The sequence below is a fragment of the Phascolarctos cinereus genome, unplaced genomic scaffold (assembly GCF_003287225.1).
Source record: "Phascolarctos cinereus isolate Bilbo 61053 unplaced genomic scaffold, phaCin_HiC Scaffold_5;HRSCAF=322, whole genome shotgun sequence".
NCBI lineage: Eukaryota > Metazoa > Chordata > Mammalia > Diprotodontia > Phascolarctidae > Phascolarctos > Phascolarctos cinereus.
The window spans coordinates 409,717,859-409,745,476 of NW_027555958.1; the positions used below are offsets into that span (position 1 = coordinate 409,717,859).

The 27,618-nt window shown below is 40.4% G+C and overlaps 2 protein-coding genes across 10 annotated transcripts in view; one reads left to right on the forward strand and one right to left on the reverse strand.

The window, feature by feature from the left end:
- The window catches only part of CLEC20A (C-type lectin domain containing 20A), a 38,443-nt gene extending 37,566 nt beyond the window's left edge, over positions 1–877 (forward strand). The window contains 1 exon segment of the mRNA XM_078155786.1: positions 780–877. Within this exon segment, the coding sequence (XP_078011912.1) occupies positions 780–860 (81 nt within the window). The 3' untranslated portion in view covers positions 861–877.
- Positions 878–1,696: 819 nt separating this feature from the next.
- The window catches only part of RASAL2 (RAS protein activator like 2), a 335,304-nt gene continuing 309,382 nt past the window's right edge, over positions 1,697–27,618 (reverse strand). For 3 of the 9 annotated variants that reach the window (XM_020984300.2, XM_020984296.2, XM_078156476.1), the window contains 7 exons: positions 27,204–27,405; positions 24,640–24,839; positions 23,036–23,897; positions 16,397–16,531; positions 14,389–14,591; positions 13,650–13,737; positions 1,697–7,915 (listed from right to left, as the gene is read on the reverse strand). In XM_020984300.2, the coding sequence (XP_020839959.1) occupies positions 7,751–7,915; positions 13,650–13,737; positions 14,389–14,591; positions 16,397–16,531; positions 23,036–23,897; positions 24,640–24,839; positions 27,204–27,405 (1,855 nt within the window). In that variant the 3' untranslated portion in view covers positions 1,697–7,750. The other 6 variants (XM_020984301.2, XM_020984298.2, XM_078156478.1 and 3 more) reach the window with 5 other exon arrangements.

Below are 27,618 nucleotides of genomic sequence, written 5' to 3' on the forward strand. Positions count from 1 at the left end.
CTCATTTGGGGGCCCTTATGTACAGCTACGGCTGTAGCTTCAGGTCCAAAAGATAGGGCGAGTGACACTCTCAGCAACTCTATCACCCACAGTCTTAGGAGACAAGGTGGATGTAAATTACGGAAATCCATAAAAAACCCCCAAAGCGCAAACTAATCACTAGTTTCAACTAAGCCTCCTTAGCAGAGACACTAAGAGGACAGGTTTGGCTTTCATCCCTTCTCCAGTCCATCCTTTAATGAAGGTGCTAGAAACAGAAGGTAGGCAGGCTGAGACGGAAGAGGAACAACAGAGAATCTTATTCTGGTGAATCAGTGATCTCCCTGGGGCAGGTCCCCTCCCCACTGGTCTAGGTCACGGCCACACTAGATCTCATCCTGCACAATGTCTGTCTCTTCTCCTCCCTCACAAAGGACCCACTTGACAGGCAAGAGGGAGCTCTTACTTTAGTTTGTTAGTATCTCAGGGATGTCAATGCACTAATCTAGCTGTCTGCCATCCCGTTTTACTCCCGCATGGAACATCTTACCATCTTTTCCTATATTCCTCTTTAATGATGTCTTATGCTGTTAGCACACAAGTCCGTTGGTAACAGTTTGTGGACTACTATACAACACATAACCATTTATATGTCCACCGTAAGTTTTTCTCTCACTTTCTGGGTTGTTATATATTTCTTCTAAATTTGGGTGATGTACTACAGGGAATAATTAGGATAATTAGCCCATGAATATTCAAGAGGTTGGTGTAGCAATACCGTTCTTCTTTTACTGTTTCAGATACAAGAAGCCGTAAAGGTTATTTTAGGTCATGAGCAATTCAGACTGAAATGGATCAGCTTTGAAGAGAACAAAAAGTAGCTCGAGTCTACTAATTTGGGGCTGCTTTCTAAATATATTCTCATACCTAAATGCCTTCTCAATCTATCCAGCCCCCCTCCCTTGGGAAATTGATCTACAGAAATCAGAAACCTGAATAGTGGTGGTGAATTCTGTAGAAAAGAGCAAGAAAATGGGAGAATATGGGGAAAGAATGAGGTACCATATTTTAACCTTTGTCCCACCTCTAACCCTTATTAGCTGTGTGACCATCGGTAAGTGACTTAACCTTTCTAAGCCTAGAAAGCTCTCTAAAACATCTCTGCTAAGTTACAAAATTGCCATATGCATCAGTAGAAAGAGGTCCCCCACAAATGAAATCATAATTGATATATTGTTGCATTTAACCTTGAACAAAGGATGAATATGAGGAATGTGACTTTCCCCTCTCCACATGGCTTGCAAGTTGTGACACAACAGTGGTGGTAATGATGATGGAAACCAATGGACCCACACTTTGATTTATGAGTCATGATTTCGAAGTGGACTAGGTTCACCCTTGAAATAAAGCTTTCCAAGTTCATCAGTTACAAGTTTTCTACGAGAATGTAGCATGACAAGAATCTTTTGCAGTGGTCCAATTATTGTACATCTGAAGGCTGGATCAATATCAATAACTTATTTTCTGACAAATGGGATATTTTCATCCATAACTAAAAGGATAATTTAAACTATCCTTAAAACTGACATAATCTTCAGAAACACTTTCCTATATATGCTTTTTCTTATTCCACTACTCCCAACCTCCAAAGGCCGCCAAATTCAGTGCTGCCGAATAAGAGAAATGTCACATAGGGTAAAAAAAATTTACTCTCAAATGTTTAAAGTTAAAGTTTATTTGTATTCTTTGTAGGAATATCAATAAAAGACCTCAAATGTATCTATATCTGTACATGTACAAGAACCGTCAAAAATTATTCACAGAACAAAAATAAATCTTCTTTAGAATAAACCCAGGTAATGAAATGCAGATATGGATCTCACATATGGAACAATCCATGTGCTACTAGCACAAAAATATGGCTTTAAAAATAAAATAAAATCTTGGGTTTTGTTTTTCTAAGGTGTATTTCTCTTTCATGAAATAAAAAATAAATTATTTAGCTTGATCATTGTAAAATAGCCCTGTGTAGTAACACACACTTATTAAGGCCCTGGAGATGAAAAAAAATCTTTTTTTAAAAGGTAATTTCCTCATGGGAGTGATGCAAGTTGATGTGCTGTTGTTTCTGAGAGCTAGTTTTAAAGTAAGAGGAAATATCTAAGCACCAGTCAAAAATGTCACCTTCATTATTGGTTTTAACTTATTTGCAAATAGTGGCTATCCAATGAGTAACTTATATTCAACCTGTTATGGAAGAGATGATTTGAGCCTTTTCCCCCCTTGGGAGTTCAGAAATGACAAAAAATATGCGATTTACACACATAGACATTCTCTTCCCCAACCCTCCAAATATATATACACCATAGTAACTTTGATAGATCTGGATTTTAGTGATCATACCCTCCTACTACTGTGACACAGTAACCTGTTTGGCGATCTAAACCAGAGAGATTTCCAAGAGGCAAATGGGAATGCTGAAGTGGAAAAACAAAATGAGTATGGGATTAAAATGTGTTCTGGAACATTAACAAGATCTTTTAAATACATCCCCCTTTGTCTTTGGTTAGCCCGCTACACGACAACGTATGACAATTGTTGGGATGGCTCTCTCACCACTTCTAAATTATCTTGGTCCAGTAGTGAGGAAATAGCTAGCTAGGCCTCCTCAGGTTTGGCCCAGGATGACACAGTGACTTCCCACTCTGGAGGAAGACATCCCATGGCATCATCCTCCCATTCTTTCAAAGGGTCTTATGATATTCTCACATTTAAAGATAAATGGGCATGTATATCTGGAGAGAGGTAGACACAAATCTGAAAAGCTTTACTCCTAAAGATAAGTGAATGGGGCATGTACATACATGTAAATATATATCATTTACCATTTTTAGGAGGGAGGGGTAGAATGAAATCGAACTGATGATAGGGCAATGCGATTCAACAATGTTTGATGATCACTGATTTTATAGAATGAAGTAGATTAAATGGGGGCCTCAGAAAACTGTGTTACCTGTTGAAACCATCATACCATATTACCATATATCATAGCAACACATTTTATACATGGTGGGAAAATCTAAACTCTTCTTGCCTCCTTTAAAACTGTGGTTCTTTGGGTTGTAGAGAAGGCTAATATGCATAAGTCTGCATTTAGATCATACATCCTTCTCTGTCTCTTTCTTTCTTCATGAGATATTTATTTCATCTCACACAAATTTCATTGCTTTGGTCCTTCCTAAAATCAAGAGTTTAGTATTCTCAGCTGGGTACTGACAATAGGAGAATGCTTTTAGCAACAAAGGGCAATAATTCAAAATAACACATGAACTTCTATCTGAAGTTTCAAAACTCCAACATTTCTTTGAAGAAGTATTAAAAATAGGTACTTTCCATTGATATGTTTCTGAAAATGACATTCTGAAAATTAAATGATTGGTTCTCAGTGTGTGAGTATATGGAGAGAGGAAGGATACATGGGAAGGGATGGGGGCTGGAATTTCTCACAACTGTGGTGAGTAATTGCCCATACATACTCTTCAAAGGTTAAGCCCACACACAAAGTTCTTCCAAAAGTGCAGAGAATAGGAGTTATTTAGCCTGTGGAATGGGTTCTGGAGCAGCAAGTCTGAGCTAGCGAGAAGGTCCAGATCAATGGCTAATCCCGGTGTCTCCAGGTCTACTTTGTTGCATGCCTGAAGGGTCTCACATTGGGCACTTAGAATGGTCTAACTTGCTAAGTTGGTGTAAGAATTGGCCTCCAAAGGGCCCACGGACAGGAGATTACCTAGGTGGAGATTGGAGCGGAAGCTGAATTAGTAATGCTGACCTTCCCCTGCAGCAGCTTCCTTGCTATATGGGACTTCTGACTAAGAACCCTTGCTTTTCTCCCATTTACTGCAATTCTGATTAAACTCAGGGAAATGACCGAGTGAAAGGGCAGTGGGATTTAAGAAGCAGAGGTCCAATAACAAGGCTAGAGAGAGGTAGTCACAAATCTGAAAAGCTTAACTTCTAAAAATAAGACAGTATTCAAGGGCATATAATTAATGCTTCATAGAGATGGACAGCAGTCCGAGACATGGGATCTTACTTCTTCCTTTTAAGATAGGCAGGACAATCCACCGTCAGTAAAAGGGAGAAGAAGACTAACAGAGAGTTGATCTGGACTGCCTACAGTACCTAAGCAAACAGATCTAATGCTACAGAAAGAGCACTATGCTACATTTAACTTGTGGCAAGAAACCAGCCCCAGTCAAATCTTTGCCCCCTCACAATTTTTATTGCAGGGCCTCATGGAACATTATGAGTTGATGGGATTTTAACTCATTTAGAAACCAGGCCTAGTAGGCTTGACTGTTGATCCTGTGGTAGGAATATGAAACATGAGGCTCTTTTCCTGAATCTTAGCAACATTCATCAACTGTCTTTCCTCTTGCCTATAACCTGGGGTCACCTACACAGGCACTTTGCAGAATTCCACATCCTATTCAACCAAAGCCCATTTTATACCTAACAAACAGGTGATAAGTCAGGAGGAGCAGGGAGCGTGACATCTAACTGAACTTGCCCATTAGCTCTACCATACAACACAGTCTCTTTTGTAGGAGAAAGGTTGCTGTGTCTTGTCTTTGGGCTCCTCAACAACTGGCTGAAGCAGGGCCATTTGCCTTTATGGTGGTTTTCTCTGTCATATTATCCAACAAAGTTGGAAGTAGAAAACTCATAAATATTAAATAACAATTGAAAGAACGGACACTATTACTTTCCTGTAGCTCTCTTCTTTGGAACCTACTAATCAAATGTTTAATGGGCTGTATTCTTGATAGAAATGCTCAGAAAAAAAAGATTTGGCTAAATAGAGGCTATAAGTGGATAATCTAAATTTAAATCTAATTTAAATAACTTAAATTATTTAAATAAGCTAGATTTTTCAAAGGACAAAGCTAAATTTAAATACATTTGCCAACATATTTGAAAATAGTAGCTACTTGGTTTACTTATAATCCTGCTAACTTGGCCCCTGAAACATGTGTATTGTTTCTCTCCTTTTCTCCTTCCACATACTAAGAGTTTCTTACGTAAAGGGCTGCCTAATACATTCCCACGAGGTCTAGACATCTAATTACAGAATCTGATCACAACAAAACCTTTAGCGGAATACCACAAGGCTAACACTTGAGATCTAGTCTGATGCATCACCTTAAACAGCATTCACCCAAAAGCTTATTTCCAACGTAGGTAAACCTACAAGCCTTTCAAGACACCATTTATATTCAAACACTCTAGGGTTTTTGAATCTCAATTCAAGAGATCACTCGTATAACATACTTAAAACCATTAAAACAGACAATCCATTTACCAAGTTTTCTATGGTATAGAGCTGTGTGTAGAATTAATTTTGCTAGGGTTGGGAATAGCCATGTAAGAAGGACAGGATATCAGTACTTTGAATTCTCACAAAATTGGGCATGTCTTTGAAAGCAGTATGTGTTAAGTGGCTCAAAGTGATCAGAATCAGGCCTGTACTTTCAATGTGGAGGAGAAAGACACAAGAAGTACATTTAGTTCAGTCCGTGAAACACATTCTAAGGGGTGTGTGTAAAATGGAGGGTGAAGTAAAGTATGGGAACACACAGGTTTCCCAAACTCTTAAACATAGTAGTTGTGGGCAAGCCAATATAGAGAGAAGGTCCTACTTTAGATCTGTTTGGTGGCATTAGGAGTTGGTGAAGGGAGTATATATAGGAAGGGGGAAGGATCACTTAGAAGCACAGAAACAAGACAAGAAAACACAGAGGGTCAAAAAAACTGACCTGAGAGAGAGAGAGAGAGAGAGGGCAAGGCTGAAGAGAGAAAGAACACAGGGTTGGAACACTGAGAGGTAAATCTGACTGGGCTGTTCTATTAACAAAAGTTGTACCATAAATGATCTCTTTTTTCCCCTTGTTTACTCTGATGGTGAAGAAAAAAAGCTACCATCACCACCCATGGGTGCTTACTTTAGGCACATGGTTGGTCCCTTAGGTTTGTTATGGTTTTTAAAAAATAATATTTTGAATTAAACATTATTGTTACTCATACTAGACACTTCTCTCCCACAACCAAAATTACTGCTAAGACCTGGATAAAAAGAGCAAAGACACTCTGACCTTACTGTATTTGACGGTATAGAAGGTTTGACTGTTTCCTACTTGTGCATAGTTATATGTATACTTGTGCAACTATATATGAATAATAATTGTTTAATGCATACAATTCTGTACTTTTGATAATTATTCACCCAAGACAACGTTTCACACTCCTTGAACAAAGGAAATAAATAGTTCACGTGACTGTATCTGAACTAGACTATTTCCTATAGGAAAGCCATGGCTAAAAAATGGGTCTCCCATAGCCAACCCTGTTACTACGAGATTTAACTACTCCTTGGAAGATGAAAGCTTGTGTGCGCCAACAGCCTATTGCCCCCGCCTCCTGATTCAGTTTCGTGTTGGGAGAAGAGCAGGCTTCATTTCACCAAATGTGGGAATTCTGATTTGGACTCAGTTCCAAATTTGGCTGGGGGCAATGTGAGGAAGACGTAGTAATCTGGATAAAACCAGTTTGTCACTCCAACAGATAAAAATCTAAATCTGAATGAACATAATGATTTTAAAAATCAGAAAAGCATTTGTGATATATTTGAAAACCAGAAATTATACAGGGTCTTCATGTTGTTCAGTTAGCCCTTTCTAGGGCGAAGGGAAGGAGGGCAGAAACAATAAATATGCTTGTTTGTTTTTTCCCTGATGGAATGTGGATAACAGATTTGGATGACTTAGATAATGGAGAATAAATCCTTTTTTGGTATGATTGCTTCCATTATGGGTGAGAAGAGGACACTGAAGTATACAAAGACGTAGGATGGCATTTAGAGACAAATATTTACAGTTCTGTAAACTCTAAAAATGAAAAAAATACCTTTATTACAACTGGGGTGAAAAAAAATCCCCTATTTAAAATTGGATATTCTCTTTTGCCTACTAAAGAGAAAATCTGCCATAGAGAGAAGGAAACAGATTTACTGACAGGAATCTAAACATTATCCCTAAAGTCCAATGATGCTACAGTAAACTTTTGCCTCTCTCCCTTGTAATAGTGGATGCCAAAGGCTCTTTGATCAGATCCAATCTTAACTGACCATTGGTATAGATTTCTTTTGATTGGGTCTTGCCATTCTTTTTTTTTTTTTAAACGGATCAAAGGATCAAAGATGGTTTTCAAACCAGCAGAACAATTCCTTGAAAAATGAATTCTGCCAATCTGTTGCACTCCAAGGGCTTGTATCAGTCAGACATAGTTTCTTTCTACTAAACCTATAAGCTCATTTCCTCACTCACAGATAGTTCCTATTTTTCCTCCTCTACCAACTGCAGTGCTTTTAACAAGAGAAAAACAACAATAATAAAAATAGCAATAATTAAAAAGATAATCTACATTATTAACTTCCTTTTGGTATATTACAGTGGCATTTTCTGTACATGGCCCAGAACTGAGTTCCTTATGTACAAAGAGATATGGGAGAAGAGCACTGACTCTCTGGTCCTAGTCTTATGCCCTGAAGGAGATGGTTTCTTTCACCACTCATTAGTTCCTTTATGTTGCCATTCCAATTTAGCAGCATTCTGTAAACCTGGAGGGGCAGGGTGAAGGGCTGGGGACAGGGGGATGGGTTTGTATTTTCCAATACAATATCTTTCAATCTCTACTGTCTCTTCAGGAGAGCTGGTTAGCAGCTGCTGTTTTTGAATTCACCATTCTCCGTGATGGAAAGCTTGGTGGGGTTGGTGGGAGAGATGCCATTGCGGACCTGCATGCTGTAGCGTTCCTTCACCTGGGTTAGGGCACTCATCAGCCGTGTATTGGCTGAATCCAGGGACACGATCCGTTTTTCCTGAAACAAATACACACGTGTGGTTTTAGTGACATTTGCCTGCTACCATTTTTTTTCTTTAAAAATAGCCTTTCTTTACTATGAACAAGTTTAAAGCCACCATCAACAATTCTGACATTTTCTATGACAGAGGCAGCCATCTCAACGTTTCCCAGTAAAATGGAACATCTCTGCCTCCTTGTTTATTGTTTGAAGTCTTTCATTCTCCGTAAGCCTGCGGCGTCTTAGTTTGTCACCCTTTGCCCCACTTGTCTGTTTATTTTTTAAGCATTAGACACCCTCTGAATGAACTCTTGGCACACTGCAGTTGTTAAGTGAGAGAGTGGAGCACGTCGTGCTCACATAATGAGGTCTCCTTTAATAGGTCTTTACATGGCAAGCTGTCTTCTTGCACAGCATGCTTTGGTTTTAAGGTTGGAAAATGGAAAATGGTGGCACAGAAAGAAGCACCAGATGTTTCATTTTACAGAGAAAAAGTACAAGTGGCCTATGGGCTTTTGGTCCTACAGACAACATACTAGTCACATCTGAAAAGAACCCACGTTATGCTCCAAATTAAAACAGAAAATGGCAGCAGCCTGAAGTCACCAGCAAAGTGAAGATGCAACAGCAACAGAGGAGAGAAGCAGCCGAAAGCTCAAACTAGGAGTTACTTGAAGTTGGGGGAGGGAGGTGTGACTTAAAGGTGGATGCCATGGATGTAACACATGAAAACAAACAGATAACACAAGGCTCCTAGACCCATTCCAGCTCAGAGTTACTCCAGGAAAGCTATCCAATTGTAAGTTTTCATTTTGGTTTTTTTTTTGTTCTTTGGAAAAGCTTTGTTTTAACATTATTTTATTTTTGGAAAAAAAATAAGGGCTGAATGCATAAGATGAAAAAAAAAGGGCAGCTCAAAGGGAAGTGGGGTCATTAAAACAATTATTTCTAAGCTGCCATCCCCTTCCTCAAATCAGCACTACAAAGACACTGCAGACCCTAGAAAGAGGGATCTAGTTTAGAATAATAGATTTTTCTAATAAAAAAAATTTCTGTTTTTCAGTGGAAGAAAGTCCTAACTGTTCTCATGGTCTGTATGAAGAGTTTAGGCTTCAGGGTGTCAGAGAATACCATTTGCCAATAAGGTGAAGTTTAGCCTGGAGTCACAGGGAGGGTACCCACAGGCTAGGGCTCAGACAGTACTGAAAGTAGAAACAATACAAAGCTGTCTATACCCATGGCACATGTCAGGGAGAGCTACAGACCGCCAGGACCAGTTACACAGTAAAGAGTCATGGAAAACTGTCTGGCAACGCTAGACATTGTGGGGAATATTACTTTCCTATACAGGGTAAGCTGGCCTATTAATTAAATAAGAAGGGAGAGGATATCTGCTAGTTCACAGTTACTATTATTACCACCATCCTTTCTTCCTCTAAGAAGGGAGGCAATTAAAAAAAAAAAAGGGAAGAAATTGGCATTACTACCCTGCCATGAGTTATAATTTGTTCTGTAGCAACAGATGAGTGTCAATTTACAAAGCTAAACTAAACTAGATGGAGAAAAAAAAACCTACAAAGGATATGGTTTGTTGCTGTTATCACTGAGAGTAACTGCAAATATACAGACTTTTTAAAGGCTAGTGACAAATGGCCACAGTGGTCCCCAGAAATAAAGGGTCATCAAAGTGTAGAAATACTCTTCTACAAAGTCAGGAAATATATAGGACCAAAAAATATTGCTTAAATTGATTCAAGGGCAAAAACAATCCTTTCTGCTTAGCTTTGGGAAGCCCATGATCCTCTCCCGCTGGAGGCTGAATTTCACAAATCTCGTTCTCAAAAATAAAATATTTAGGTGGATCTTTATCTCACTGATGAAGAAACTTCTTTCCATAGTACAGGTTGGAACCTGTGAACCCATAAAACAAAAATTAGGACATGTAGCAAGAACTGAGATCTTAGTAAGAGGAGAAAATGAACATATTTATGCAGGGAAACAAGGGCAATTGCACAGCCCAATCAATCCCTTTGCCCAGGAGTTGAACGTATGTGAGTGAGAAGAACCCATTCCCAAAATCAAACTGGGATTTTTGAAGGCCTAGTTGAGAAGGTGGATGATGCTCCAACACTCTCAACTCTGTCTGGATTCAGAAGAAACAACAATAAACTCATTCCTGACCCAGAGGAATTAAAGTGTGGGAAGTGCCAGGAGCCGGAATGCGTAGGAGACCAGTGCCCGGGGCCAAGACTAGGTGCTGGTCAGCTAGAGAACGGACTGCACTGGGTTTACTTGCCTGTCTGAATAATCTCATCCCCATTAATGACCTGTAATTTAACATAGTGGAGATGTCACTTGAGATAGTGATACAGCAGCACCTGCTCCTCTGTTTTCCAACTGCTGAATGTGGGGACCTCCTGGGTCTCACTAAGCCTCATGGTGCCAGGTGTGACAGTGCACTCTCCCCACACTGGGAGTTGAAAGACGGCAGTAATGCCTGGCCCATGGCCGTCCTCTCCATATCCCGTCATTTCCTGCATGATGATGTCAGGGACAAGTGGACCTTCCACTGTCTGGTCACAAAGCTTCTTCTCATGCTGCTTCAGTAACAAGATGGTCTGACCAACTCATACTACAGGTCTAGTAGAACCGACTGATTTGTGGAGAGGGAAGCCGAACTTAGGATCTGAACCCAAGCCTTTTTGACAGGACTGCAGGGCAATTGAAGCACAGAGTGGGTGAAAGATGGTTACCAAAAGAGATAAAAGACAAACATGGATATCAGCTAATTTCCTAGACATGTGCCCAATGGAGTTTTGGGGCAGTGGTGTGTCCCCAGCCTAAGTAAGACTCTTACCTATGTAGGTGCTCTCTTTATACTACTGGGAACATTGCCTGAGGGACATCAAGGTAAATGTCAGATATTACACAGTATTGCTCACCTCCACAGGACATTTTCATCCCCAAACAATTTTTCAATTCAACAAGAGTCTGTTCAGTTCGATAAATATCAAGTCCCTAGTATACATGCAAGGCACTGTACTAGGGAGACAAAGACAAAAAGGAAGTAGGTCTTGACCTCCAGGAGTTTACATTCTACCATTGATGCTGATGCCAGAAGAGATGATTTACTTACTCTTGCAAAGCTTTGGAATGCAGTTGATGGTGTGGGTAACTTTTTCTGAGGGAATTAATTTAAGGAAGGTATCAGTACACAAGAACCTTTACAGACAACCCCATGGGATAGTCCCAATTCTTTTTATAAATCTGTAATTCTTCTACAAGACAAGACCATCAACTTGAAAATGTCTGTTATTCACAGAAGCTGTCTTTGCAATGGCATTTATAACAAGAGCATTTGGCCTCTGCATAAAGTAGTTGTCAAAATATAGCTCAGGAGCTACTGCGACCTCCAAGTACCTTTTAGGGGCTTCACAAGCTGGTCTTCTTGTAGAATTAATGTTTTTAGAAATTAACATATTGGGCAGAGACTTCATATAGTGATTTCTCAATTCCATTCCAACTCAGATTCTATGATTTTATTTTATCTATTTATGTTTTGATTTCTGTCATGAATTAGTAATTTACTTATATTTATCAAAAATAAGATTTCAATTAATTGGTGTATCTTAAGAACCAGTGCCATTTTATCTCACTAATTTTAATGAGTGAGGTTTATACCATGGTTCTCCCACCCCTAGTAGCATCCCCCTGTCCTGGCTTAAGAGGAAACAGCTCGGGTGGATGCTTTGGAAGGGGAAGCTGTAAGTTAAAGCTGAGATCATTAAAATGGCCCTTGGCAAAAAGAAGTTCTAAAACTCACTAATATAACACTTAAATTTGGTTCAGAACTCTTCTCCAGTTTTGGTATTGCACAAAAGATCAATTCATTCATTTCTCCACTTTGAGACCTTCTGCTCGCCTTCCCATGCCCTTTTAATGATCTTGGGGCAGATTCTAAATGGCTATCTTCATAGCTGTCAGGATCCAAAACTCATATTTCCTTCCCTTTAACCTTTTCTGTGTGTTACTCTTCATGTATAACCACACACTAAGCCCTAGAGATTGGAATGGGGAGAAGGTATCTTCAGAAACAGATGATGAATTACCCTCATTAAGTCAATTGAGAGCAAAGAACTACTCTGTACAAGAACAGGTGATTTCTGTGACCAACCCACATCTCAGACCTGGCTGCAAAATTGACACAGTTTTGCTTTCTTGACCCTGACTTCTTTCCGTAGGCCTCTGATCTGCTTGTCTCTGCTACAGAATGAGATTGACAAAGGTGGCTGTTGCTGGTTTCTGAAGCTGATTTGGCAAGATAAACAAGGACTTCAAATAAAATAACTGCGCCAAGCTTCTCTTCTGAGTAATCAGAGCTCTAACCATTGGTTCACTGCAGAGTTCAGGGTTCAGAACACTTAGGGGAACTGTTCTGATGACAAGGAAACACACTGACCCATCCCCTCAGATTATACACTGGTGGCCACTCACTGCCTGAGGGAGAGCTAGAAGACACATGGTGAATACCCAACTACAAAGCATTCCACCCACAAACTACCTTTTCAACCTGACTCTCCAATCATGTGAATGTCTTACTTAGGGAAAAACAGGTTGCGTTTGAAACTTCACACTCCAAATTACATAAGTGACCTTATGAGGAGTCCCGAATGGATATACTTTCCCTGTGTGTTTTATACCGAAAATGGAAGAAGGTTGGAATCTTCTAGGAGCCTAAACAGGGAGGGCTGCTCAGAAGGGGGCAGGAGATCTGGAGCATATATTAAGCCATGCTCATATTTTTATTTCACAGCTCAGTGACACACGTGATGATATGTGTGTTTCTAACCTAGTCCTAGGATGGGCTTGGCATGTGAGAAATGCAAAGCTGACTGAAGCATTCTCAGAGAGATAACAGTCTCCAGCTGCCAGAGCAGCAATTACCAAAACTGCACCTGCTTTTTAGAGAAAATATTCCTTGCACTGAAAATAAAAAAAGGAAGTGGCAAGTGAGAAGTATTTCCTCTCTCCCAGCTTTTCCTCTGAGTACAGATGTTCTGTAGCGCATGGGAGGTGCTCTTGGCAGCCTCTATCCCATAAGCATCCCAGGAACAGGCCACAGTGGGCAGGGATCCAACTGGTGATTTCACCACCTCATGTCTTTTAGGGTTACCAAAAGATGTCCTTTAAGCAGAGCACCAAGAAAGAATGGGAGCCAAGCTGATCCCAAAGAGCACTGCCAAACACAGGGCTGGGGAGACAGCAGCGCAGAGCAGGGGTTCCGGTTAGACTAATCTGCCCCAGCTATCCTGAGTTTGCCACGGGCTAACGGTTTATGGCACGGTGGACATAACTCACAAGATTGTGAACTTGACAGCCAAGCAAGGGTCAGTGGAGGTCGCAAGCCAGACACATGCAGGTCACTTGTCCTCTTTACACCCTGGGGATCTGGCTACTTCCATAAGAAAAGAAGCCAACCTCATCACGCACAAGGACAGATTTCTGGGGTAACTGCCCCAAGTACACTAGTGCTGGGGGGCTCTATTAAAGGATTACTCTCCAGTACAGGGCAGAAAAAATAATGCAGGTCATGTAGTCAACCAATGTCCCTTTAGGGTTGAAAAGAGATAACTGTCAGCAGCTTCTTAACAACTTCTTCAGCATTTGCCCTGGCGTTTGCATGGGGTGGAAGGACAGGGAATAAAAGTTACTGTAAACAGATGCCTCACAGTCAGATGCAAAGCCCTCTTACCTGTGCATCAATGATTTTCTGCTTTGCATCAATAACTGCCTGCATCTCAGCATGATCCTTCTTCAACTCCTCTTCAACAGCCATTAACCTGAAATACGTCAAGAAGAGAACATTCACATAATCAAAGAAGAAAACAGGTAATGCATAAAATGAGAGACAATAGTACTTATTCCTCAAAATACTCCCCCTTACACCACTCCTTTGTTACTCCCTTTAAAATAAAGAGTGCCACTCTTTTCTCTGTGGACACAACCAGAGCGAATAAAGACAATAGAAGTGGCTTCAGGAAGATCACGCCAAATTCCAAGGCATTTGGGTTGTAAAGATGTTTATAAAACAAGAAGAGAGCTAGCTGGCTCTCCTGATCCAAAGATTCTCCTCCCAAGTGAAGGCTAACTACCAAAGCAGGAGAATTCTGAGACTGTTCTGAGCCTTGCTCCTTTGTGACCTCTCAGGGGAGTCACTTCATGAGTTGTTTTCTTTCATTTTAAAGAAAATGTATTTTAGAAAATGAAAAGAACAATTCTGGCTTTCTAGGGAGCTTCACACCTGGAAAGCATCATGAGTCAAGAGGCAGGCGCTGGACGCCCACAGCAGGTGAACACTGCATGTAAATGCAGTTGAAAGGGGATTTAAAAAAAAAAGGATTTTTTCTTTTCCTTTGAAATCTGATCCAGTGTTTGTTCCAACACTAACATGGGTCGTCTGCTGCCGCTGCCCCCGACTCTCTCTCCCTCACCTGCTGATGATGCTTTTCATCTGGCTGTCTTTCTCTTCTTGCTGTCTGCGTAGACGCTCCTCGCTGTCCTCTAGTCTGGCTTTGTACTCCATCAGCAGCTTCTGCATCTGCTGCTCCTGCACCAGGAGCCTTCGCTCATATTCCTCCAACCTCCTGCTCGACACTTTCAGGCGTTCTTTCAACTTGGCGATCTCTTGTTCATACTACAGCAGAAGACGAACAATTGCACGGGAGGGGAGAGGTGAATTAGAGTTATGTTTGTTTCTGAGAGACTAGAAAGACAACATTCAGCTCCTGCAGTTACACTGTCCACTCTGGAGCTGCTAAAGCTGACCACAGACTTGAAGTTAATGTAGTATGGCCCATCTCCTGATGATATAGTTAAGAGAAGGGAAAATAATTTACAAAGCACCTACTATACTAAGGGCTTTTTACAAATATGATCTTAGTTGATCCTCACAATGATGCTATAAGGTAAGTGCTATTATTGATCCCCATTTTACAATCGAGGAAATTGAGGCAAAGGTTAAGTGACTTACCTAGGGTCACACAACTAGTAAGTGTGTGAGACTGGATTTGAACTCAGGTCTTCCTGACTCCATGTCAAGCATTTTATCCAGTGCACCACCAGCTGCCTTCATGTAATTTTGTAGCATTCTAGAGCTCCCCATCTCTTTCAAATTTAACCAACTAGTTTCTACAAGCTGCATCTAATTTTAGTCCAGTATTCAGATGGAAACAAAGATATTGTCCAATCTCATAAAAGCCTGTTTAACCAATCACTGAAAATGTGTAAAAAGTCAGATATCCACAAGGGGAAGAGGCCTGTACATGAATCACCTAGTTACAAGTCTTTGAACTGTCCTGCCATGGCTAACAAGAACAACAATAAAACGACAGCTAACATTCAGACAACATTTTACAATGTGCAAAGTGCCGTACAGTATGTTACCCCATTTTGGTCCTTACAACATATTAGACCTACGCCCTTCCATGCCCTCCTTCTGGGTCCAGGTCTAATACATATTTTGTACTTTATTTTCTAGGTTGCCTTATTTTACTTTTGTCTTTGTATATCCCTCATAGATCTCCCCACTCTCTCTCTCTCTCTCCCCACTAATTCAGTACCTGGCAGACAGCAGGCACTTAATAAATGCTTGCTGAATTGCTTCATTAAATTGAACTGCCTTGTCCAAACACTAAAAATTAACATAAAATGAATGGAAACAGGTAGCAGAATGGCATAAACAAAGTGTAAATGGGTGTCAAAGGCAGTGAGATCGAGAGGGCTTCAATGTGTGGATATTAAAGCTGAGCAATAGAATGGAATTTCATGTATCTAGTCCAATTCTCCTTCTGGGAGTTGAATCTTTTTTATATCATCCCTAATGGAGAGGTTAATTCATGGCTGTCCCTAAACACTGGTAGTAATAGGGGCCCACAGCTCTCCATGACATGATGCATTCTAGTTTCAGGGAGCTTGAAATGTTGGGAAGTTATTTATTGCACTGGGTTGAAAACTGCCTCCCTATAACTTGTTATAAGAACATAAAATACAATAAAATGTTTAATGAGTAAATTTATCTTCAGTAGATAAGGGGGCAAGGGAGGGTGGAATGAAGAAGCAACATCTCTACTACGTAAGAAGTCACCATGGGAAGGTAGCTCCCTCTAACTTCTGCCCATCAGTCCTAGCTCTCTTACATAAAGATGACATTACCAACCTACCACCCATAAGATGTGAGATGACTGTTTTTCAAGCAGTTAGTAATGATGGTTTTCACTGAGTCATTCACACGCTCCCTCTCTCTCTTTCAGAACCAGTGGTGCGCCATTTGTGATACAGTGGCTCAGGGTTAATGTACAGTCTGTGAATGTGAAATGTGGTGTTTCTCTGCAGAGATACAAAGTTTTGAGTATATAATCTTGGCCTCAGACCTTACATATATGCTCAGAGCCAATGGTTCTCAGGGTAATCAGGTCAGGAGGGATACACACTAGACTCTACCTTCTCTGCATGCTTGACATCATCTTGATTTTGCTCAGTGTCTTCTTCATCTTCTTCATATTGCCCATTATTCAGAACCCAAGCTGCTGTCCTTTCCACAGGAGACATTGTGGCAGAGTCTACAGGTGACTGAACCTGCATCAGAAATAATCATAAGGATTTTCCAAAGATTACCAATATTTAGCATTTCTTCTTAGAAGAAATAACTGATCCACTCCATTTCAGTCTCTCTACTTTTTTCTCTTAGCTAAATGTGTCACTGTGATTCTGGTTCTAAATAATATTCTTTCAAAAGCAAACTTGCTTAAAGGATATCTAAATAGTCACAGACCATGCTTCACATCTATTGACCCCAAACATCCTGCCACCCATGCTGCTATTGCCCTATGCTCCCCACCAGAGACAAGACTCCCTCCCTGAATGAGATAATGTGCCCAGCTTGGAACTTTTCCTAGGATTGAGTTTAACTGACTAGTAATTAAATGCAAACTTGCCTAAAGAGCTACATCTAGCTGGCCCTAGACCACACCTCACATCTACCTACCCTGAACATTTAGCCACCTGCACTACCTCCACTCTAGTAACCTCTGGCTTTTCAAACAGTAATCAAATCAATCCTACAATTGGTTCTGAAAAGGAATGGGGTCACTCACCACTCTACTGCCTCCCCAGAAAAAAAACCTCTTTCCCCCAGCCAACAGAATGTAAATTCCTCGAGGACAGGAAATATTTTTATTTCTGTCTTTGTGTCCCTGGCACCTGCCACATAGTAGGAGCTTAAGAAATGTTTTTTCACTAATTAATTAATTAATTAATTCAAAACCATGGGTGGGGAGGAATACCTATCTGTACAAGAACACAACTGGCTGAATAGATTTTTATTCCAATTAATTCAGATATGTAGCCTGTGCTTCCTCCTCAAATAAAAGATTTAACCCTTAAAATGTTGTTCATTGGCCTAAGGGTCTGTAGCATTTTGGCTACTATACTGAAAGTAACAGACTTTCACAGAAAATGTAAAGCAAGATTCAAAGAGCTGACTGCACACTGTTTTCAAATATTCTGTAGCAGATCTGGTTTTGTTTCTTTGGAGTCAAGCCAATAAGGCCTGGTGTAAGATCTAAAGGTTAGTCTTTTTTTTTTTTATCATCAAGATGGCTTTCTATTCTGGGCATCAATATTTCTTCATCTATCAAGTGAAAGGAACCATCTGTTCCACAGAGAATATGAGAATTTACATTATCTTCCAAATTTAATTCATTCTTAAAGTTGGGCTGGAGCACTGGTCTTAAAAATGAATTATCAGAAATGGGCTGGGGAAAAGATAGGAAAGAAGAGACACTGAAATGTCTTTTGGTGACAAGGCCCTCCAAGGTCCAGGAGAAAATGCTGCTTAGGCCGGTTGACCAGACTTTTAAAAATAGAGCTCTTGTGTTCTGACAATCTTTGTTGGCAGCATAACTTCATGCCTGAAAAGGCAGGCCTTTCTAAGCTTAGTGAGTGGTCCTCCGATAATCCTCCTTAAAAGCCATTTCTTTCACTACCTTAAGAAAACAAATGCACCAAATTAAATGGTCTTAAACCTTATGGTCTGACCAGTGGCACCCAGGACCAGCGTCTCACTATGATAGTAAACTGCATGTTTCCCGCTACTGGTTTTGCAGAAATACGCACCAAACTGCTTTAAAGTCATGGGATTTACAGTTTCTGTTTTATACACGTATAGATTTGGAAGGTGAAAGGGTGGTAGTGTCCACGAGTTTTCCTTTTTAAAAGGACAATTTCAAGGTCAGGGAAACTTTTAAAAGATAAATGCTTCCTTAGTTTTAAAACCATCACTCCATTACCTAAGGACTGCTTTTTACTAGCTGCTTTGCTAAGTTACTGTGGGATTTTCCTAGTAAAAAGGTTTTTTTATAATACATTTTAAAATATCTTTTGTTTTATTTTTAACATCTAAATTTCTCTGAGTATCCCTTCCCCTGCTACCTCTGAGAGAGCTGGTCAGTCAATAAACATTTATTAAGTGCCTACTATGCGCCAGGAGTAGGCTGCTGGGTGGATAGAGCACTGGCCTCAGGAATAACTGAGTTCAGTTCCTGCCTCAGACACTTACTAGCTGTGTAACCCCAGGCAAGTCACTTAACCTCTGTTTGCCTAAATTCACTTGAGAAGGAAATGGCAAACCACTCCAGTATCTTTGCCAGGAAAACCCCATGGACAGTATGGTCCATGGGGTCATGAAGAGTCAGTCACTACTGAACAACTCAACAACGTGTCAGGTACTGTACTAAGCTATTCTATATAACAATATTTGTAAAAAGTTTTTGAAACAGAGTGACTGCTCAAACCAATAACAATTCCTATTCCAACTCAATAACTTTTCCTCTTTACCTTATTAACCAAGACTAGCTGGATAATCATCTCATCACTGAGATTATTTACTAGGTATGTGCAATGCACCAGAAAAACTGGATGGGATAGGATAGTAATGTAGAAGATACATTAGAAACTTAGTGGTTAAGTAGGCCAAAGGTTTGGGTCACTCAAGAGGAAACTAAAAACCAAGGTTGGTTTGTTACTCTCATTGAATGGTAAAATACAGCTTTCTGGATAAAAAATGGTTCTATCAATCCATGCATCCAGCAGATCAACTGAAGAGACTATATAAAAGGTACTGGGAGTTCCCACCTGTTCAACTGTATTTCTCACTACTTCCTACAAATCTTAATTATTCCCCTCGCACTCAAAATGCTCATTTGGACTCCATGCTTTTGTTCATCTTTTTACTTGCAAGTCCTCACACAATCACAAAGCTGTAATTGACTCACACCTAACAAGTTGTCATCTAGTCTTTTGTCTAGTGAGACAGAATCCATGGCCTTCCAAGGAAGCCCATCATACTTTTGAATTGCTCCAATGGTTGAAAAGTTTTTTTCCTTACTCAAGACTTAATTTATCTTCTTCGAAATTCACATTCATTTCTTCCTTTTCTGACTTTTGGGACAAGGTAGACCACTCTCCTAAACACTTCTCATCTGTCAAGGCCTAACTCATTCTCTGTTTCCTCCATGCAAGCTTCCCTGATTATTTTGGCTCCTGAAGTTTATTTTTCTTCTCTGAACTCTTTAAAGTACTTATCTAAGTCTGTACATACAATGTGGTTTCTAATTAAATACTGCCCTATCTTTCTCTAATTGTTTCACCAACATAAACTGCATCTTCCAAACAAATTTCTTTGGGGCCAGGCCTGTATTTTTAAATTTTTTGTAGTTTACATTAATATACTCATAGTAAATGCTTGTTGATTGGTGCCAGGATGCTCCTAAGTGATTTATTTGTCCAATTATGTAAAAATGAATAGAAAATGTTGTCTTCCAACTCCTTTTTAAGACAAGCAGGTAGCAAAAACTGATATCCTAGTTTACAGTCAAAGAAACTGGGGATAATTGATGTTAAAACTTACAAGACCATATAGACTTCTTCCTGTGAAAAAACGAGAGAAAGATTTAGGGCATGAGGACCTGACAGTCCTCTATACAGCACTTTGACTGATACCATTAGTCATACCCTGGCCATAATAAGAGCCATAGAACAAGAGGCTTCTCTGTTCTTTGATGATATTTACTAGACGTAAGAAAGACTAGTTAGTTTCAGCTTCTTGACAAGCTTGGAACAGGTCTGGTTTGTACATGTAAGTAAACCTCACTGCCAAAAACAGGAATGTAAGGTCCCTAATTAAACACATATAATAATCAGTGAAAAGAGTCTCTGAATAGTTTGAATTTGGGATAGTTTCAAATGCCCAAAGGGAAAAACTTCATTTGTTTTGTCAGTGGTGTATATCAAGTTTCAAACCCTAAATTTAGGTTGTATGTTAAATACGAACAACTGACACATTTAAAACAGAAAATACCACTTTATGTGTAAATGATGCATAAAATGTCAGGGGAAAAACAGGGACAAAAATGAAAAAAGAACTCCTAGAAGGGCTCATGGAAACATAAGGTCCAAATACTAGAAAACAGTTCTCTTAAGAACAAGGGTGAAGTACAGAATCTTAAGGACAAAAATTCTGTCACTGGAATACTCTCCCTAGAAATTTTGTTCCCCTCCTACTTACTAAATAGAAAAGACTGAAGCCAGTAAATCCTAGCCAAACAATAGTTACCGCTCAGTGCTGAGGAGTAAGTAGAACTTGCTAGAGACAAAACTGCCGATAATTACAGCCACCCACAGAACAAAACCCCACAAAGGAATCCTCCACTTTCAGAGAGAAAAGAATTCCCTAACATAATTTGCAATTAAAAATATGTAGAGGAATTTGTTTGGAAAAAATGCTGACTACAGAACTCTGGAGATTCCACAAGAGAGCAAACAGTAAGCAAGAAAGAAAAAGATTAAAAACACCCCCCCCCCAATATTCCGAAGTGACTTGGGAAACAGGAAATAAATAGGTTGGGTAGAAAAAGACAGGGTTGACAGATGAGTGGGAATTTCAGCAAGCAAATTGCAGGGACCACACTTGGCACGGGTAAGTGCTTAATAAATGCTTTGTCATTCATTTTCATTCATTCATTCATCAACTAATGAGGCTGGCAGGAGTGGTTAAAGAACAAAAGCAGAGGAATGCCTTAATGAGTGTCACAAAATGCCTCACCAGAGGACCACATCAGTCCTCCCACAAGAAGCACATCTACTGTAGAGCTGACCCTGACCCTGACCCAACATGCTAACCCTGACCCTAACTGAAATAGCAGTGGGAGTAGGGAACAGGCAAGAAAGATAATTGTGGGCTGTTTCTAACTCACCAGCGGGTTGTGTGACCAAAAGTTTGTGTGCAAGCTAATTGTTATAGATAATGGTTATGTTCTCTACAGGTCCACCAATGCATATTTAACTTATTAAGTTGCTGAACTACATGTAGTACTAATAGTATGGGGTCCTGGGAAGAGAAGTTCCTGTGGTTTAGGAGGAAGGATCAGCAGAAATGTTTCCTCTCTGTTAGATCTAAGCAAAATCTTAAGGAAGATCAAATTGGTCTTTGGTCCTTCCCCCCCTTCTTCTTTCTGGTGGTCCTCCCCGGTTAGTGCCCTAATGCTGCCCCAAGATTACCACTGGAGGAGCTCTACTTTGCTGGGTTGGCTTGCTGGGGAATCGGTCCCATCCCTCTTCTCCCCTTCTTCTTTCCCTGATTCTCAGTTCTTTCCCTCTTCTATCATGTCTGAACTCATAAAATCTCTAAACAACCCCAAATTTTAAACATGTCTGTCAAACAAAACTGCCTGTATTTTAAATAACAATTTACAAGCAAATAACATAAGGGTTCGTTGTATGGATTTGAGAGGGTATAAGTGTTGACTTTTTCTTTTTTTTTTTTTTTGGAGAGGTGATTGGGGTTAAGTGACTTGCCCAGGGTCACACAGCTAGTAAGTGTCAAATGTCTGGTCTGAGACTGAATTTGAACTCAGGCCCTCCTGACTCCAGGGCTGGTGCTCTGTGCCACCTAGCTGCCCCTTGACTTTTTCAATATTAATTTATTTGCTTTATAAAAAAGCGTTCTTGACTTTACGAAATGAGTTGTCATGGAATTCTCAGTTCTCCTAACATCTTTTAAGATAGGATTAAACAGAAAAAAAAATTGTACAAAATTCTTCAGGAGCATATCTCTTTTAAAAATCAACACAGAGGGGCAGCTAGGTGGCGCGGTGAATAGAGCACCAGCTCTGAAGTCAGGAGGACCTGAGTTCAAATCCGGCCTCAGAGCAAACACTTGACACTTACTAGCTGTGTGACCCAGGGCAAGTCACTTAACCCCAATTGCCTAAAAATTAAAAAAAAAAGCAACATGGACCTGTATTTTCCAGGTAATTAACTTACTTCAAATAGTAAAATATGCCCTATTGATTCAAACTGTAAAGAACATGAACAGACTGGGTGTGTTAGCTAACAGTCAAGGGTAGCAGTTCTCTTAGTTTTCAGCACATTAAGTGTGGGTGTGACCATTTCTTGGGCTAAGCCCATGTCGAGAAATAGCAGTGGTTTGAAAATTCTTAGAGTCCAACCACACGTTATTTCTTTAATTTTCACCACCCTGACTCATTACCGTTGTCATTTTGTGTTCAGCTGTTTGTTTTTCTTACCACTTCCAGGAAAAAGCTCAAGGGGCCTCTGGCATTTCCAGAGGGAGCTTTGAAGGAAGGCAGGACCCAACAGAACAAATAGGACTCTCCAGATGCACACTCTACTCCTAGAAGCTTGAGGGAAAATTAAGAAGGTGAGGCCTCTACTTGCAAGTTTACACAACTGAGCCGGCCTGCTAGCTCCTCAGAACGTCCCATGACTCCCTTTGTGCCACACACCTGACTGACCACCATGGTAGGACATGACTGTTTGTAAAGCAGCAGGGCCCACTCAGTCCTGAAAGGCAATGAGTGAAACTGCGCTCAGTTTTTCTTTTTGGGTCTAAGCCTCCTTTTCTTTACCCAGACACAATCTAGTTTAACTTTTTTTTTTTACATTAAGAGTCAGCAGAAACTATCACCAAGCAAGCACCCTGTTTTTCAATTGGATTCCCTGATAACCTAGCTACTAGACTGAACAGATCACAGCAAAAACCACATTCAAGTCCGCTCCTACCGGCTGTGTTTGCTGCCTCTGGATTGCTCTCACTTTGGGGACAGGGCTTTCTCTGGACGAGGAGGACTGCTGCCGGGACCTGCTTCCATTCTGAACAGGTTCAGCCACCAAGGCTGCGGAAGCTATGGACATGCTTCCTGTGCTCCGGAGGGACGTGCTGTGTGGCAGGGAATGGGGGGCTTTGGCGCGGGCGCCCAGCCCGGCCTGGTCCATTTTGCGGATCTGTGCTTGCCCGGTACTATTTTGCCGTGGAAGGGCAAGAGGTATGTGTCTATCTGGCCCTGTGTGCCTCCTCGAAAAGTCTTCACTCTGGGTACTGCGTTTGGCGAAGTCTTCCAGGCTGCTGTTGCTGGGGCCGCTGAGTTTGAAATCTTCACTGTTACTTTGGCTTCTAGAGCTGGCAGTGCTTAAGTTCTCCAAACTGGAATCCACCGAGGCCTTTGGCATGGATGGGGTGGGGTTGTTGAGGTGATAAACTGGGTTTTGGAAGGACAGGGGTTGGAGGCTGCCTGGCTGGCTCAAGGCAGGATGCAAAGGTCTCCTCACTTGGGGTGCACTCTGCGGGGTACTCTGTGTCTCTCGGAGTTGCTTGATACTGGCCACTTGGGTTATGGAAAGCTGGCTGCCGGTCAAACGCATGGGCACATCCAACATGATGGATGCATGGTCCATTTGAGTAGCATGGGGGTCCTGAAGATCCATAAGTGAAATGCTCCTTCCATTAGGAAGTCCATTTTCCTTTTCATCTTTTTCTGAGTAAGTCATGCTTTGGGAGGATGCCTGCTGAACCAACAGTAATGTTTTACCTCTAAAATAGCTATCTGTGTTTTCCTGGGTTGGAGACTTTAATTTGTGCAAATCACTGTGGAAAAGAAAGAGATTCTAAGTTATCACCAAGGCAAGAAGCCAGGCAATTCACACTAGCTGTGACAATCTTCTCTGAAATTTCATGGGACCAATTATTCTCTTTACATATTTTTCTCTCCAAATTTGAATTTCATAATCAGTTGATTTTGAAGACAAAATATATTACACTGCTGTAGTTTTCTCCAAAGGGACAGACCCACATTTCTGAATCCTATTCCCATTACTTTATTGTACTTCTGATTAATATTCAAGTATGGCTTTAACTCCTCCCAAGCCTCTTGATTTTTACCTGTTATCATTTCTTCCCCAATTTTTTTTAACAGAACAAAATCTCTCTGCTGACTTTCTAGGTCTTGCCTTCTGTCCCCCTTTCTATGCTTCCGTCTCATCCATGTATACCTAGAACTCAATATTATTAGGACCCAAGTTTCATTTGCTCTAGATAAAATATTTTCTTCTGGGATTTACCATCTAATTAGTACTGTTGGGAAATAGATAAAATATGGGGATAGGGAAGATCACTAAAGGCCCCTCTTCTTCACTCAAGGAAACTTTTCAATCACTAAGTCATACAATGTTAGAGCTGAAAGGACCCTGGAGACTATGCAGCTAGTCTAACGGCTTCATTTTATAGTATCCCTTATATTGAGAGACTGTTCAGAGTTAAGTAGAACTTGGTTCTCTAGAATTTAACCAATTCACTTGATATCTTAGTTCAAATCCTCACTCTTTCATACCTGTCGGTGGGGTCCTCAAATATCTTCTGCAGCCCTGAGGACAGACTGCCACTGACATTGGGGCTGGAGTTATGCTCGGTGAAACGTCTAAGCTGCTGCTGTATTGGTGTAGGGTTAGTCAGAGACTTGGTAATATCAGCGAGAACACGAGGGAGTGGTCCCAGTTTTGCCACAGTCGCCTGTAGGAAGGAATTTTCACCCTGATTGGATAATAAGCATCGGAACATCCGCCATATTTTTTTTGGGGGGTGGGGATGATGCACATTGATGGAGGGGTGAAGGTTGGAAGGAAGGGTAAATTTTTGCATGTGGGTGTGGCAGGTTCATAAGGCATTGTTATGGAGCAGCGTAACCACGGCGACGAGATGAAGAGACGAAACAAGGTGCGCAGCAACATTGAGGAAAGAAAGGAAATAGAAAAGAAATTAGGATTAATGCAAAAAAAAATTAAAGACATGCTTAATACAACCATACTGCCATTCCAACTTAAAACGGGCATGCAAAGCAGACTAAGTCTGTAGGTCAAGATGGGCTGGAGGAATGAGGCAAACCAAACACCTAATCAAAAGGAACTCAAGGGCTAGAGGATCAGCTAGCTGAATGGAACTTCCAAGGTTAAGGAGTCATGTGGGAAAAGAAATGCATGCCAACATACAAGAAGGTACTGCATTCAGGGGTCCAAGAGAGCACTGCAGGGCCACAAGGTTGGCATTAACATTTAATGTCCTATTTTATGCTGGGCACCCTATTCTATTGCCATCTGAATGTGCATCAGTAAAACAAATATCTGTACAACAAGGTCATATCAACAGCAACCAGGGGATGTTACTAGGTGTAGCCCAGATTCTTAGGGCTAAATCATTAATTATTAGTGCAGAAGAAGTAAATTTACACAGTAAAGATTTTAAAAGATCATCCAGACTAAGCTAATACTGTTGCACAAAATATTCCATACTCCACTGATTATTTTTTGCTTTCTTTCTCTTAATCTTTTTCAAGAATGCTTGTTATCAAGAAATAGGACCTATGGATTGTTGTTGAAGGCGGTGACCTTAATAGGGATCAAGACAAGCTAAAATGAACTCCTTTAGTTTTAGTCTATGCTTTAAGCCAGAGTTTCTTCGCCTTTTGCTTCACAGACTCTTCTCAGAATAAGCTTTGAAATGCATAAAATAAAAATACATAGGATTACAAAGGAAACCTATTATAGTGAAATACAGCCATCAAGATCTTTTAAAAAACCCAAGTATGTGGATCCCAAGCTAAGAACTCCTGCTCTGAGGAGTCAATATACTCCTCCATACTGTTCAAATGGGTACGTGTCATGTGAAGGCCGGGCTTCCTCTTTCTCTTCTCCTGAGCCATGTTTTGTCTCCTGATCCTTTTTACTCAGTAGCTAAAATTTCAGACATACTTGGGCAGATGTGAAAGCCACAAGGCAGCTCCAGAGCACAGGGGATGCCTTGTGGATCTTGCCACACAAACTATCACTTAAATGGCCCCAGGAAAATGGTCTTTGTAAATAAATTATCCCATCCAAGGTATCTTAATTTTGCATCCAAGGTACAAAATGTTCAAGTATAGCTGGAAAATAACTCCACAGATCTTCATCATAAAAAAGTACATGTTTGTTTTTGAAAATTATTCTAACATACCACCATATTTACATCATATCTGCGGCAAACAGATGCAAACACAAGCCTTATTGATAACCAAAATCTATTGGGTTATTCTCCTCTATAGAAATTGTTCTTCCTGCCCAGTTTCCTAAAGGTAGGAAAATGATTGGCACGATAGAAAATTTAATCAGGAATGGGAGAAAATGTAATTTTCTTTAACCTCCAAGTAGGGTTACAATCAGAAGAAGAAATTACTTAAAATGGTGATTGCTTCCTCTGTGTCTAATTCACACCTGTGGAGAAACAACACACCTGGATTTTCAAATCCCAGGTGGACTCTGTGGCATTAGCAATTATGAAAGCCATTTTTCTGACTTGCACAGGGAAATGTATCCTAATCTAAATATAATTTCCTCAGTACTTTTGTGACATCAGCACTTTTGTTGGAAATAATTATATGTGGTCTTGATTCATTCTATTATGTGCGAATTAGACCACATGATCGAATATTTGATATCTGTTTGCTGAAGGACCAAAGCCAGCAAGCTATAACTTTCACAAGTTTCTAGATCTACTCTTACACATGATACAAGGTTGTAGGAACGTTTTACATTATTTCACCAATATCAGGACACTATTACAAATGCACATACTAACTGCTATGTATTGTTTCTCAAACAGCTTTCTTATTTGCACCTCTATTTCTTTTGTCTACTAAGATTTAGGAAAATGAACACTGTATCATACACAGTAAGTGCAGTTAGATATTGAGCGTGAATCGTTCTATTTACAAACCTGCTTACCCCTAGAACCACTGGGCCAAATGTTAACTTTTCAGCCAGCACTGAAATGGAGCGCTACCTCATGCCCTGGATTTCCAGTATTCAGGGACGTTAAGCTTCCACATCTCCCATCTCCCCCTTTTATGCTTCCAGCCTGTTTTACCTTATCAAGCTGGGAAACAACTTCCCATAATAAGGAATGCAAAACCGAAAGCTCTCTGCCCAGATCAATGTAGCCATCGAAGCCGGGAGTATTTGAGATGGTGTCTGGGTTAGAAATCTCCAGCAGAAAGCGTTTCATTCCACTCCACTCGTGTTCTAAGAAATCATTCATGAAAGCCATGTATTCCTCTTTGTTACCAAACCTGAAGCAAAGGAAAAGAAAGATACTAATTTTTACATAGAATATACATGTGAAAAAGGGAATAAAAAGGCACATCCTCAGGGAAAGTGAGATATCTTCTTAAAATATCACTTTCATCATCTCACTTCCTTGCTCAAAAGTCTTCCGTGGTTTTCTACTGATGCCAGGATTAAGTCCAAAGTCCTTTATTCTCCATCTCCATCACTCTTTTTAT